A 12,241-nucleotide genomic window follows, 5' to 3' on the forward strand; every position below is an offset into this window, starting at 1 on the left:
CCTTATACTCAAAACTCTGACTTATCAGTAGATAATTAAGGAGTAATTGTTATAATCACAGACAAAATAGGACATGCATGGTTCTGGTGTACTTAAATGCTTACTCATTTAAAATATCCCATAACTAGCTGATAGGTAAGAGACGCTCCAACTTAAAGTATTGTTAAGTCACTAAATATTTTCAATTCATCAATTATCAAGGTAAAATATTCTGAAAGTATAATGTATTCACATGTGCAACTGATTATTCAGTTAAAATCATGATTCGGTTTGCAAAAAATGGGCTTTTCAAAAAGGGAAGGATTTGGAAAACTAACATTTGTTGAAATTTACTGTATGCCAAGTATCAGGCTAGGTACTTCACATAGGTTGTCATGGTGTTTTACGTGAATTTACAAGAGTTCGATGTAGCTTAAAGCATAAAATTCAGGTGGTTTGGGCTCTACTTGGGTAAGTCACTCAACTCTTTAGACCTCTGAAAGATGCAGGCGGGGATCAGTCCAAATAAGCTCAATCTATAATTAAATCTAGTAAATATATCCAGGTGTGTGCACTGAGTCTTCACAGAACAGTGTGTTTTCTTCCAGGACGACTTCCATTTAAGGTTGTGTGGTATGCATATTTTGGTGCTTGGCATCCCTGGCTCCAAACTGCATCTGCCCAGAGGCCAGGGTGCCATTTCTTCACAGAAATGTGCTAGCTACTCTTTGGGACTAACAAGAGAGATCCTTTTCTAATTAATATACTCAAAGGGGACGCTTTTTCCAATTTGTCTACTCAAAGGGGGTTCTTTTTTCTAATCTGTAAGCCCAGTAAGGGCATCTTTTAAGACCACACAAAGGCGGTGATGCTGTCTTCCAGAATATGTATCTGGAACACACACACGTATACACACATATACACATGAGGGATTTTGCTAAGTCTGTTTGTTTTAAAACTTTTAGGAAACAGAGGATGACTCTACCTTAATTTTTTGTTAGGTTTCTTTTTATCAATCAAATTTTAATTAAGTGTCCATAATAAGATACAGTTAACACCCTTGCCTCAGATACTATTATTTCCTGTGTGTCTTATATTTGATACCGTATTTCATAATGCTTTTGTACTTCAAAGTTCAGAATTCACAGACATTGTGGCATAGGTGCTGAAAATAGGAAACTGATAATTCACTATCCTATTCACCCATAGGATGAAAATAATCTCTGCAGGACTCCTTTGACCTCTTTTCTAAGAATTCTTAGCAGTTTAAAAACTTTTACAAGTTGTAGATCTGCTCTATTCCAGAAATTTTTTGAGAAACTGATGGGGGAGGGGTGCTGAAGGATGTTCTCATACAAACATTTAAGTCTATCATTTTATTTAGTCATTGAGCAAATATTTATGGGGAAGCTAAGAGCACCATCATCTCTTTAATCTTTCTAAACAATAAAAAATCTAATATTTATGTATTAAAGTTCAGAGACTTCACAATAGAACAGGATTGAGTATCCTCCACAGGTTTCACGGAAGACTGTGTATGAGATTCTGCTGTTTATGAGGCAATAACTATCAAAAATGCAGTGCCCTCCTCAGGAGGTACAGAAATGCTACTGAAGACCTATATGTATATGCACATAAATTCACTCAGATGGGAGTATTTTCCCCACCTTAAAGCAATAAATATCTTTTTCTATAACTTGATCAACAATAACTTTGAATTTAGCTAGAAAAGCCAATATATTCACTACATTAAAAAATCTCATGTAGGACGAAAAATCCTCAAATCAATCCTGACCCAGCTAACTAAATCCATTCAAACAGGCTTAATTAAAAATACTAGCTTAAAAGATACATGATGAACTATAGAAAATGGAAGAGACAGGAAAGGATAACTGACTTGAATAACAAGCAAGCAGTTCTAAAGGTTATGTGTACTGGCTTACTTCTGTATTACATAGTTAAATTTCTCTAAAGGTTTTTTGAGTTGGTTAATACTTTTGATATATCTTTCATTGGTACACTAATATTCTTGCCTTCATTAATATTATCTTAAAGATGAAATTCTAAGAATTATAAAACAAAAATATGTACTTACATTCAATGTGTAACAAGCCCATTATTAATAAATATTTAAGTGATCTTACTTCTTCATCTTCTGTGTCCAATATTTCCTCTAGATCTGACCGTGAAATGTTCAGGATAGATGCTGCCAAGGTCTGGGCTTTATGGGTTGAGGTTTTACAAGCATCCCTGTTTTTCTGCACCTTTTTAAGTTCTCTGATTTGTCGCCTTATTGAATGGACATCATTTTGTAACTCTCTGACCAAAGCCTGCAACATATTGGAAAGAATGTGGGCTCATATGGAAGTCATAAATGAAGAAAAAGCAGTCATAACATAAAAATGTGAAGATACTAGCAAATAATTTTTTATTAGGATTACTCTGATTTTATTTATATTGGAACACAATGGATTGCTCTTTACTTATTGTCAGAATGCAATAAAGGCTCTCGCAAATGACCACTTAACCAAATTGCTGGATTAACCAAATCTCTCCAATCTGTCTTTCAGATTTGCAACTGTTATCTTGGATGGTGAATACTTGTAGCAGGCAGGCTACTTAGCATCATGCCAGAGCGCAACTACTCCCACCAGTTGAGCTGATGCCAATTGTCAGATCTATTTATTCCTAAGTGTGTATATTTGTTGAAACAGGTTAGTTACATAATTAATTATTACATAAATAATGAAATATAACTGCATAAAGAGGGTTGTTCCTATTTTATTAAAACTGGATTAGAAATCTTTGGAAGGATTTGATAAAGCCAGGTGGGTAAAAGTGCAATTAAATTATGTGTAGACAAGACAACAATAAAGGATTGACAAAAATCATAAAAGTCTAGGCTTGCTTCTACAAGAGTCTCTAATTTCTCCCTTTGAGAATACATGCCTATGTGTGCATAAGGAAAAGGTAGCTCTTACCCTGGGTGGACAGAGCTCTGGAGCCTGATGCCTGGCTTTGTGGGCTGAGAGCAGGCTAGCTAGATGTTTGGGTTGTTCTCAATCTTTTGCCAGCTTAAGCAATGTTGCAATAAATAATGGTGCTTATATATACATTTTTGCATCCCTAGGATATATCCCTAGAAGTGAAATTGCTGGACCAAAGGGTGTGTATAACTGTAATTTTGAAAGCTGTTTAATTCTGCCTCTCTCCAAGATCGTATCAATTTACACCTACACAAAGAACATAGGAAAATACTTGTTTCTCCATACCACTGGCAAAACACCAATCTGGTTTTTCAGTGTATTTTTTTTCCACTATATTATAAAGTTTCATTTCTCTTATTAAAAATGAAGTTGAGCGTCAGCCTTAACAGATAATTATATTTCTTTTGTCTTTTTTTTTCTATTTTTCTTAGTGATTTATAGGAGTTATTTATACTTTAGGGAAATTATAATTGTCTGTTGGGTATTTCTAATCTTTTTCACATTTTGTATTTTTCTTCTGACAGTAATTATAGTACGTTATACCTAGGAAAAAAATGTAAAAACTTTAATGTACTAAATGAATCTTTTCCTTTCTCACTTTTTTTTTGTTTGTTTTTGTTTTCTTTTTGCGGTACGCGGGCCTCTCACCGTTGTGGCCTCTCCCGTTGCGGAGCACAGGCTCCGGACGCGCAGGCTCAGTGGCCATGGCTCACGGGCCCAGCCGCTCCGCGGCATGTGGGATCTTCCCGGACCAGGGCATGAACCCGTGTCCGCTGCAACGGCAGGCGGACTCTCAACCACTGCACCACCAGGGAAGCCCTTACTTTTGAATTTAGTGTGATACTTTAAAATTTACTGTGATACTTTAAAAAGCATTCTCCACAATTTTATATACATATATGTATATTTTTTATATATATATATATACTCATTTTCAAACCATGATTTTTTCTGCCACTTTTAAGATTTTATTTTTCAGTTTTAAATGTTTTATCCATTTGTAATCATCTAGAAAATTATTACATACAATCATAGTTGTCTCACCACCACCTGTTAAATAGTCCATATTTTCCCCATTGATTTCATGTGTGTTTAGGTCAGGTTCTGAACTTTCTATTCTGTTCCATCTGTCTTCTTATTAGTGAAGCTTTATAGTATATTTTAATTAGTGAGGCTTTATAATAAATGTTATAATCCGGTAGGGGTATCTCCCTTCTATTACCTTTCTTTTCAGATTTTTCTTGGTAATTTTTGTTTGTTTGGGTTTTCACATAAACTTCACATTGAGCTTGTCTAGATCCCCTTCCGCTAAACATTTTACTCGTAATTTTATTTAAATCAAGTTAAATTTTATTTGAATCATGTTAACATTTTAGAATGTTGAGTCTTCCTAATCAAAGACCATGGTATTCCCTTCCAGCTGGTTAAGTCTTTATTTGTGTTTCCGAGGATCGTTTAAAAATTTTCTCTTTGTAGATCTTTTTTTTCCTGGGCCTCTTACTTTTTGGGGGGCACTGATTCTAGTACTGATTGTTGCTTGTATACATAAAGATTGTTAATATATATTAAGCTTACTGAAATTTCTTATTTGTTATGAGTTTTTCAGCCAATTCCTCCTTAGCTTCCAGGAATTGAATGTCTGAAAATATTGATAATTTTACTCCTATTTTCTATTTTTTTTTCCTATGCTGCACAGCTTATGGAATGTGCGATCTTAGTTCCCTGACCAGGGATTGAACCCAGGCCCTCAGTAGTGAGAGCACAGAGTCCTAACCACTGGACCACCAGGGAATTCCCTATTTTCCAACTTTTTTACCTCTAATTTCTTTCTTTTCTTATTGAATTGATTATTAAGTTCCTCCTGAACAATATTAAATAGTAATATTGATGGACATACTCAACTTGTTCCTGATTTTAGTGGGAATCTCTCTACTTCATAGGAAATACTATGCCAGATTTTGAGTTGAGAGCTGTATTTTAATACACTAAAAGATACACCTTAATATATTAATATATAATATAGTTTTATATAGGTAACTATCTACTCATCTTATTTTTATTTCTTATAAGAATGGAAACCAAATTGTCTTAAATCCATTTTAGCATCCATATAAACTATCATATGATTTTTCATCATAAATCTATTAATACAATTTTAAATAATTTTCTTAGTATTGAATTATCCTTGCATCACTGGAATAAACTCCACTTGGTGTGATATATTATTTTTTGATGTGCTGCTGAATTCTATTTGCTAATATTTTATCTGGAATTTGTATATTAGTAAGAGATTGATTCATTTCTTCCAAAAATATTTGGAAAAAATCTTCTCTTTCCATGCTTTACAGTAGTTTTAATGAGATTGAATCTATCTGCTCTTTACTGATGTGGTAGCACTCATCTGAATTTGGCCTAGTATTTATTGCAAAGAAAGATACCTTTTTGGCAAATCATTTTAATTTTCTATTTGTTCTGGAGGGCGTTTTGATACATCATAATTTTCCTAGAAAATGATCTATTTCATCCAGGCTTTCAAATTTATTTGCAGAGTTGAACTAAGTATTCTGCCACGATTTTTTTCCCCTGTCTATGTTTATTGTCACTTACTTGTTATTTTGTATAGTTGTGCTTTCTACTTTCTTAATTAGGTAAGCTAAAGATTCAATCTATTTTATTGCTTCTTACTTTTCTTTTCCAAAAAAAATACTCTTGTATTCATTTATTAATTCCACATTAATTCATTACTTTCTATTTCAATCTTCAGATTCTATTTAATTCTTCAGTTGAATATTTACTTTCATTTATTCTTGTTTGCTAATGTAAATATATAAGGCCATACATTTTTTGAGCACTGTTTTAGCTCTATCCTATGGGTTCTGATAATTCTAGAATGTTATTCTTTTAAAAATATTCTGCAATTTGTTCACATTTCCTTCTTAACCCAATAACTTTTTTTTTTTTTAATATTTAAGTGCTAGTGACTGGTTTTCTAGTTTTGTTATTGATTGCAGTTTTATTGCATTATTCTCAGAGATCGTCATCTATACTATTTCTACTTTTCAGAATTAATTGAGGTTTCTTTGTGGTATGTCTTGGGTTGGAATGCCTGAAAATGTGGGGTGGAGATTTGTGTGGGAGAGGGTGCTTAGAAGCAACACCTATTAGAAACTTAGGGAAGCAGGAGCAGGCAGAGGGAAATGTTGATCTGCACTGCGGTTCCAACAGAGGCTTCACGCCATCGTGTAAGGAGCTCTGGAGCCGAGATAGCCTTTCAGAGTTGTCTCATCTTTGTTTTTCCCCCCTTATACATGACATGAACTTTTTTTACATCACTATTCTTTATTTGTTTGAGTCCAGAAACTTTACTGAAACATAAACAGGGGATGACATATTAGATCAATTTTCCCTGGTTCATGTTATGTTCTTAGAAGTTTTTTATTTCTGAAAATTGTTTTTGGATTATAGCTTCAATAATTGTCCTGTTCCATCACTCCTTTTCTTCTTTGAAGACTCCAATTATACATGTGTTGAATCTCTGTCATTTGCTTCAGAAATCCTTTCTTCCACAGTATGTTTTGTTTAACTGAAGCATAATTAGAATGAAACAGTGCACACATTTTAAGTGATTAGTTTAATGAGCTTTGATAATTGTATGCTTCTGTGCAGCCAACACCCTGTTCAAGATATAGAACATCTCCATCCTCAAGAAATTTCCCTGATACTCCTTTCTAGGTCAATTCCTCCCACATCCAGACAGCACTGCTCTGATTTATATCATCTTAGATTAATATTTCCTATTCTAGAATGTCATCTAAATGGAATAATACACTATGTACTCTTTCATGTCTGACTTCCTTTTCTCAACATGGTGGGGGTTTTTTGTTTTTGTTTTTTTAATCATTTATTTATTTTGTCTGTGTTGGGTCTTCGTTGCTGCAAGTGGGCTTTCTCTAGTTGCAGCAAGCAGGGGCTACTCTTCGTTGCGGTGTGCAGGCCTCTCATTGTGGTGGCTTCTCTTGTTGCAAAGCATGGGCTCTAGAGCACAAGCTCAGTAGTTGTGGAGCATGGGCTTTGTTGCTCTGCGGCATGTGGGATCTTTCCGGACCAGGGCTCGAACCCGTTTCCCCTGCATTGGCAGGCAGATTCTTAACCACTGCACCACCAGGGAAGTCCTAACGTAGTGTTTTAAATTAGGGATTCATCCATATTGTTTTGTGTATCCGTAACTTGTTCTTTTCCTTTTAATTTATATTAAATGCAATAAGTTCAACAGTATTTATACACACATACATTCATATAAAACCCAGAAATATATATTTTTTTCCTGAGATAATTTTATTTATTTTCTTTTACTTCTTTGCTTTGTCTGCCAACTTGCTTTCATTTGTTCCCATGTCTCACCACCTTTTCTCTAAGTCCTTACATTTATTTCTACCTTAAACATGTGCTTTTTGGAGGAAATTATTTCATTAATATTTTTATTCACAGTAAAATATTTTCATCTTCTCTGCAGCAACTATCTGTGGTGAAACTTCTTTTCCTGCCATTTATTTTTCCTGTTTCCTTCCTCCATTCTTATCCTAATCTATTTTTGTTGATACTATGTTGGTTCATTTTTCAGGACTCGTTTTTGAAAGAGAAGAGTTTTTCCGAGATTTCCTATTTGTAGAAAGTTATGTGGCAGAAGGGCCTGTGCTGTGCTGCAGGCTGGTGAAGTTTTATATATGAATCTAATATTTTTTCTGATGAATTCCATTAGCCATGTTATTTTGGTTATGGTTTGTTTGGTTTTTTATAATATAAGGAATTTTTTTTCTTGGCTGCTATGAGGAAAGCTGCCTCCTGCCGATACACCTTGTCTGCGTTATTCTTCATTAAGTCCTGCCTCCTCCTCTTCTCTGGAAGCAAACTAGTTCTAGGAAGCTCCTACACAAACAGATGCAGACTCATTCCACTATTGCAGACAGGTGATTAGGATGTGTACCTCATGTGGCTGTCATCGAAGACTGTATTCTTGCTTGATCTTTCAGAAGTCTACAGCACCTAAGTCTTCTCTCCCTGTTATCTTATTTTTGCTTCCTTTTGGATGTCTTCACCAATCTTACCTGGTTTTGGCTACTCTTCCATGTCTTCTGAAATACAGGGTTTTAACTGTGACCTAGGTTTGCTGTAAAAAGGAACTGAATTTTTGTTTCTTATTCTCCTTGTCTGTCATGTGATTCCAAGGGAGAGAAGGGGAAATGATGATTTTATCCCTTTATAATCAAGGCAGAATTCTCCAAAGTGCATTTTCCCCTACTATTTTATTATAAAAAATTTCAAACATGCAGACAAGTTTAAAGAAACTCACAGTGCACAACCATGTACCCACTACCTATAGGCTACAATTAATTTTGCTATACTTGCTTTATCACATAGCTATCTTCCATCTTATTTCGTTGATGCATTTCAAAGGAAGTTGCAGACATCTGTACAGTTCCCCCTAAACACTTCAGCATTCACTTCTTAACTAAAGATCAATATTTATTTATAGTTCTCATTACTATTGTTTGAGGTAAAATTTATATACAGTGAAATGCGTAAGTCTTAACTGTATGATTTTATGAATTTTGACAATGAAAACACTGGGTAACTCACACCCAGATCAAAGTAAAGGACATTTCCATCACTCCAGAAAGTTGGCTTGTGTCTTTTCCTAGTCAATCCCCATCCTTAGCTCCAAGAGGCAGGCAACAACTGTCTTTTTTTTTTTTTTTTAATCTCTATAGATTAGATTTGCCTGTTCTATAAATTCTTACAAATGGAATCATACAGTATGCATTATTTGTGTTTGGATTGTTTCACTTACAATGTTTTTGCAATTCATCCACATTGTTACATGTATAAGTAGTTCATTTCTTTGTATTGCTGACTTTTATTCCATTACATAATTATAACGTTGTTATACATTTTCCTATAGATGGACACCTGGGCTGTTTCCAGTTCTTGACTATTACGAATAAAACTGCTATGAATATTCCTGTGCATTTTGTGTGTACACGTTTTCATTTCTCTTGAGTAAACACCTAGAAGTAGAACTGCTGAGTCATATGGTAGGTGACTGTTTCATTTATTAGAAACTTCTATAGCTTTCCCTTAGAACTTGCGCCACCAATGGATAAAAATTCTCCATTCTTCACATTCTTTCCCACATTTAGTGGCTTACCTATTTTTTCTTGAATTTATTTCTAAGAATTGTATTTTTGATGCTATAGTAAGTTGAAAGTTTTTTATTTCATTTTCCAATCGTTTAGTGTTAATATATAAAAACTTTTGATTTTTGTATTTTGACCTTGTATCCTATGAAATGGCTAAACTCTTGTTAATGCTAGTAGCTGTTTTATAAATCTTTAGAATTTTCTATGTAAAGAATCATGTCTCATCAGAGAAACGTACATCAAATTCATAATAAGGTATCACCTCACACCCATTAGGAAGGCTATTATTGAAAAAACAAAAAACATGTTGGCAAGGATGTGGAAAAACCGAAACCCTTGCACACTGTTGGTGGCATTGTAAAGTGGTGCAACTTTAATGAAAAACTGTAGGAGATATTTCAAAAATTAAAAAAAAAAAAGAGAGAACTACTATATATCCAGGAATCCCACTTCTGGATATATGCAAAAGAACCTTTGCACACTTAGGTTCACAACAGCACTGTTCACAATAGCCAAGAGTTAAAAGCAAGCCAAATGTCCACTGATGGATGAATGGACAAACAAAATGTGGTATATATGTACAATAGTATATTATTCAGCTTTAAAAAGGAAGGAAATCCTGTCACATGCTCCCAAATGGATGAACCTTGAAGACATTATGCTAAGTAAAATAAGCCAGTCACAAAAAGTCAAACACTGCATGATTCCACATATATGAGGTATCTAAAGTGTGACTACATCCACAGAAACAGATTTATCATTGTAAATAGAAATTTAAAAATAGTATTTTAAAATATATTCTTACTTGTAAAGTCTACTTTATTTTGTATGTTGACCTTGTTCTGAACTTGTTGCTGAATTATCTGGTTAGTTCTAATAGTTTATGACTTGATTCTCTTGAATTTCTAGATCCACAAACATGTTATTAACAATCAAAGTTTAGCTGTATACGTTCAATTTATTTTGGGGAAGGAGAAGAGGAGTTGTTTTATAGTTTATGGATTTTTTTCTTTTATCTTTATTAAGTCCATTTAAAAAATTTCTTTGAGTTTATTTATTTATTTTTCTAGTATCTTGAGTTGAAAATTAAATTTTGGTTGAATTTCAAAGGTTTTGATATTTCACTGTAGTTCATAAACTGACTTTTTATTTCCTCCTTAACCCAAAATCATATAGATGAGTTTGGAATTTCTAAGTGGATAGAAACATTTGGCCACTTATTTTGTAAAATCATAATTATATTATACCCTACTCAGGGTACATAGCCTAAATGATTTTTGCTTTTTTTGAACTTGTTGAACTTTGTGGCATAAGATGTATATTCCACAGGGGTGAATGTTCCACAGGGGTTTGAAAAGAAAGTAGCCTTGCTCACATTTTCTCTATTTGAATTGTTGATTTCTGAATATAATATAGATTAAATATACTAGAAGATAGTAAATATACTTGTGGATTCATTGATTTCCTTTTGTAATTTCACCAAATTTTGCTTAATGTTGTCAGGTACACAAAAATTCATGAATTTTATATTTTCTTTGCAAACTATCCATTTTTATCAACATGAAATTACCCTCCTTATCCTTATTAATGGTTTTTTCTTTAATTTTGTTTCAAAGTAATATTGTTATATCTTCTTTTTGTTAGCATTTACCTGGAACATATTCAATTGTGTGCTGGCAAACAAGCTCTTTTTTCAGGGGACAGGTATGACTTGTAATGCTTGTCAATTTCTATGGCATTAAGTACTTGTACCATGATTGATTTCAAGCAACAAACATGAAGGAGATGCTGGAAAGAGATACACAAAATCGATTCTCACAAGCTGGTACAAGCTAGTTGCAGGATATCATAATTTTATTCTTTTATTGTTTTAGCTTTAGGGATCGTTATGTTTTAGGTGCATCTTTTGCACAATCTCATAGTCTCTCTTTTTTTAAAATACATTTCAACTTTATTACGTATATTGTGATTATTGGTATGTTTGGATCATCCTATCTTTTTTATTTACCATGTCTCTTATATACTGTTCCTCTCCTTTGTTCTGTCTTTCCTTCTTCCCTTCCTTCTATTCTTCTTCCTGGCTTGTGTTGAATTGATGGAGCTTTCTTTATTTTTTTTTTAATTTCTTCTAATTCTTTAAAAATTAAATACTCAATTCCTATTCTTGTGGTCACCTTTAAAATTTCTGAACATATATTTAATATTATTCAAGCATTTAATTTGATTAATTTAATAAACTAATATTATATTTTGAATCAATATCTAGAGTTTCTTATCCTCCACATGTTCCACCAAAGCAAAAAAGAAACTTAACTCTTCCAACCACCCTCTCCTCCTAACTTCTGTTACTGTAAACATTAACATCAACAGTTATGTAGGTTTTACTTGTGTCTTTGTTTTCCATTGTTTCATATGTTCTAAAGATTGACAGAGTCCCATTTGGGCAGAAAGACTTGAAGAAGTGAAAAGATAAACTATTTTAATATAAACAGGAAAAGAGCAGACTTTGAGAAAGAATAGGGCTTGCAGTATTCAAGGAACACCAAGAAAGTCAGTATGGTGAAAGAGGAATCAGTGAGGTGACATGTAGTAGAAAGTGAAGTCACAGAAGTAACAACAAGACTAATCATGGAAGCCTTGCAGGGCAGTGAAGACGTTTCATTCTATCATGTAATGAGGAGTCATGAGACAAGTTTGAGCAAGGGAGTGACACGATATGTTTTCAGTTTTAAAAGAACCATTCTAACCAAAAAATGGAGAAAAAGATTGTCTGGAGCAAGAGCTGAAGAGGGAGATGAGCTAGGAGAGTATGCAGAGGTACAAGCAAGAGGTAGTGATAACCTGGACAGTTGCAGTGTTGAAAGGCAGCAGAATTCTGGATCGATTTTCAAATCACAGCCCACAGGATTTGATGAGGGATTAGACATGCAATGTGAGAGAAAGAGAAAAGACAAGGATGATTCGAGGTTTGGGGCCCCACCACCCGGATGACTGGTGAAAAAGCAAATCCTGAGACAAAGAACACTATAACGGAAGTAAGACTGGGAGGAGTACAGATTCCAGTGGGTTGTAGGCTTA

The 12,241-nt window shown here is 33.9% G+C and overlaps 1 protein-coding gene across 8 annotated transcripts in view; it reads right to left on the bottom strand.

Moving 5' to 3' along the window:
* The window catches only part of CNTLN (centlein), a 331,436-nt gene that overhangs the window by 13,233 nt on the left and 305,962 nt on the right, over positions 1–12,241 (bottom strand). For all 8 annotated transcript variants that reach the window (XM_033439732.2, XM_033439731.2, XM_049711050.1 and 5 more), the window contains one exon: positions 2,124–2,309. In XM_033439732.2, the coding sequence (XP_033295623.1) occupies positions 2,124–2,309 (186 nt within the window). The remainder of the gene's footprint in view (positions 1–2,123; positions 2,310–12,241) is intronic.

The sequence above is a fragment of the Orcinus orca genome, chromosome 6, assembly GCF_937001465.1.
Source record: "Orcinus orca chromosome 6, mOrcOrc1.1, whole genome shotgun sequence".
In the NCBI taxonomy this organism is placed as follows: Eukaryota; Metazoa; Chordata; class Mammalia; order Artiodactyla; family Delphinidae; genus Orcinus; species Orcinus orca.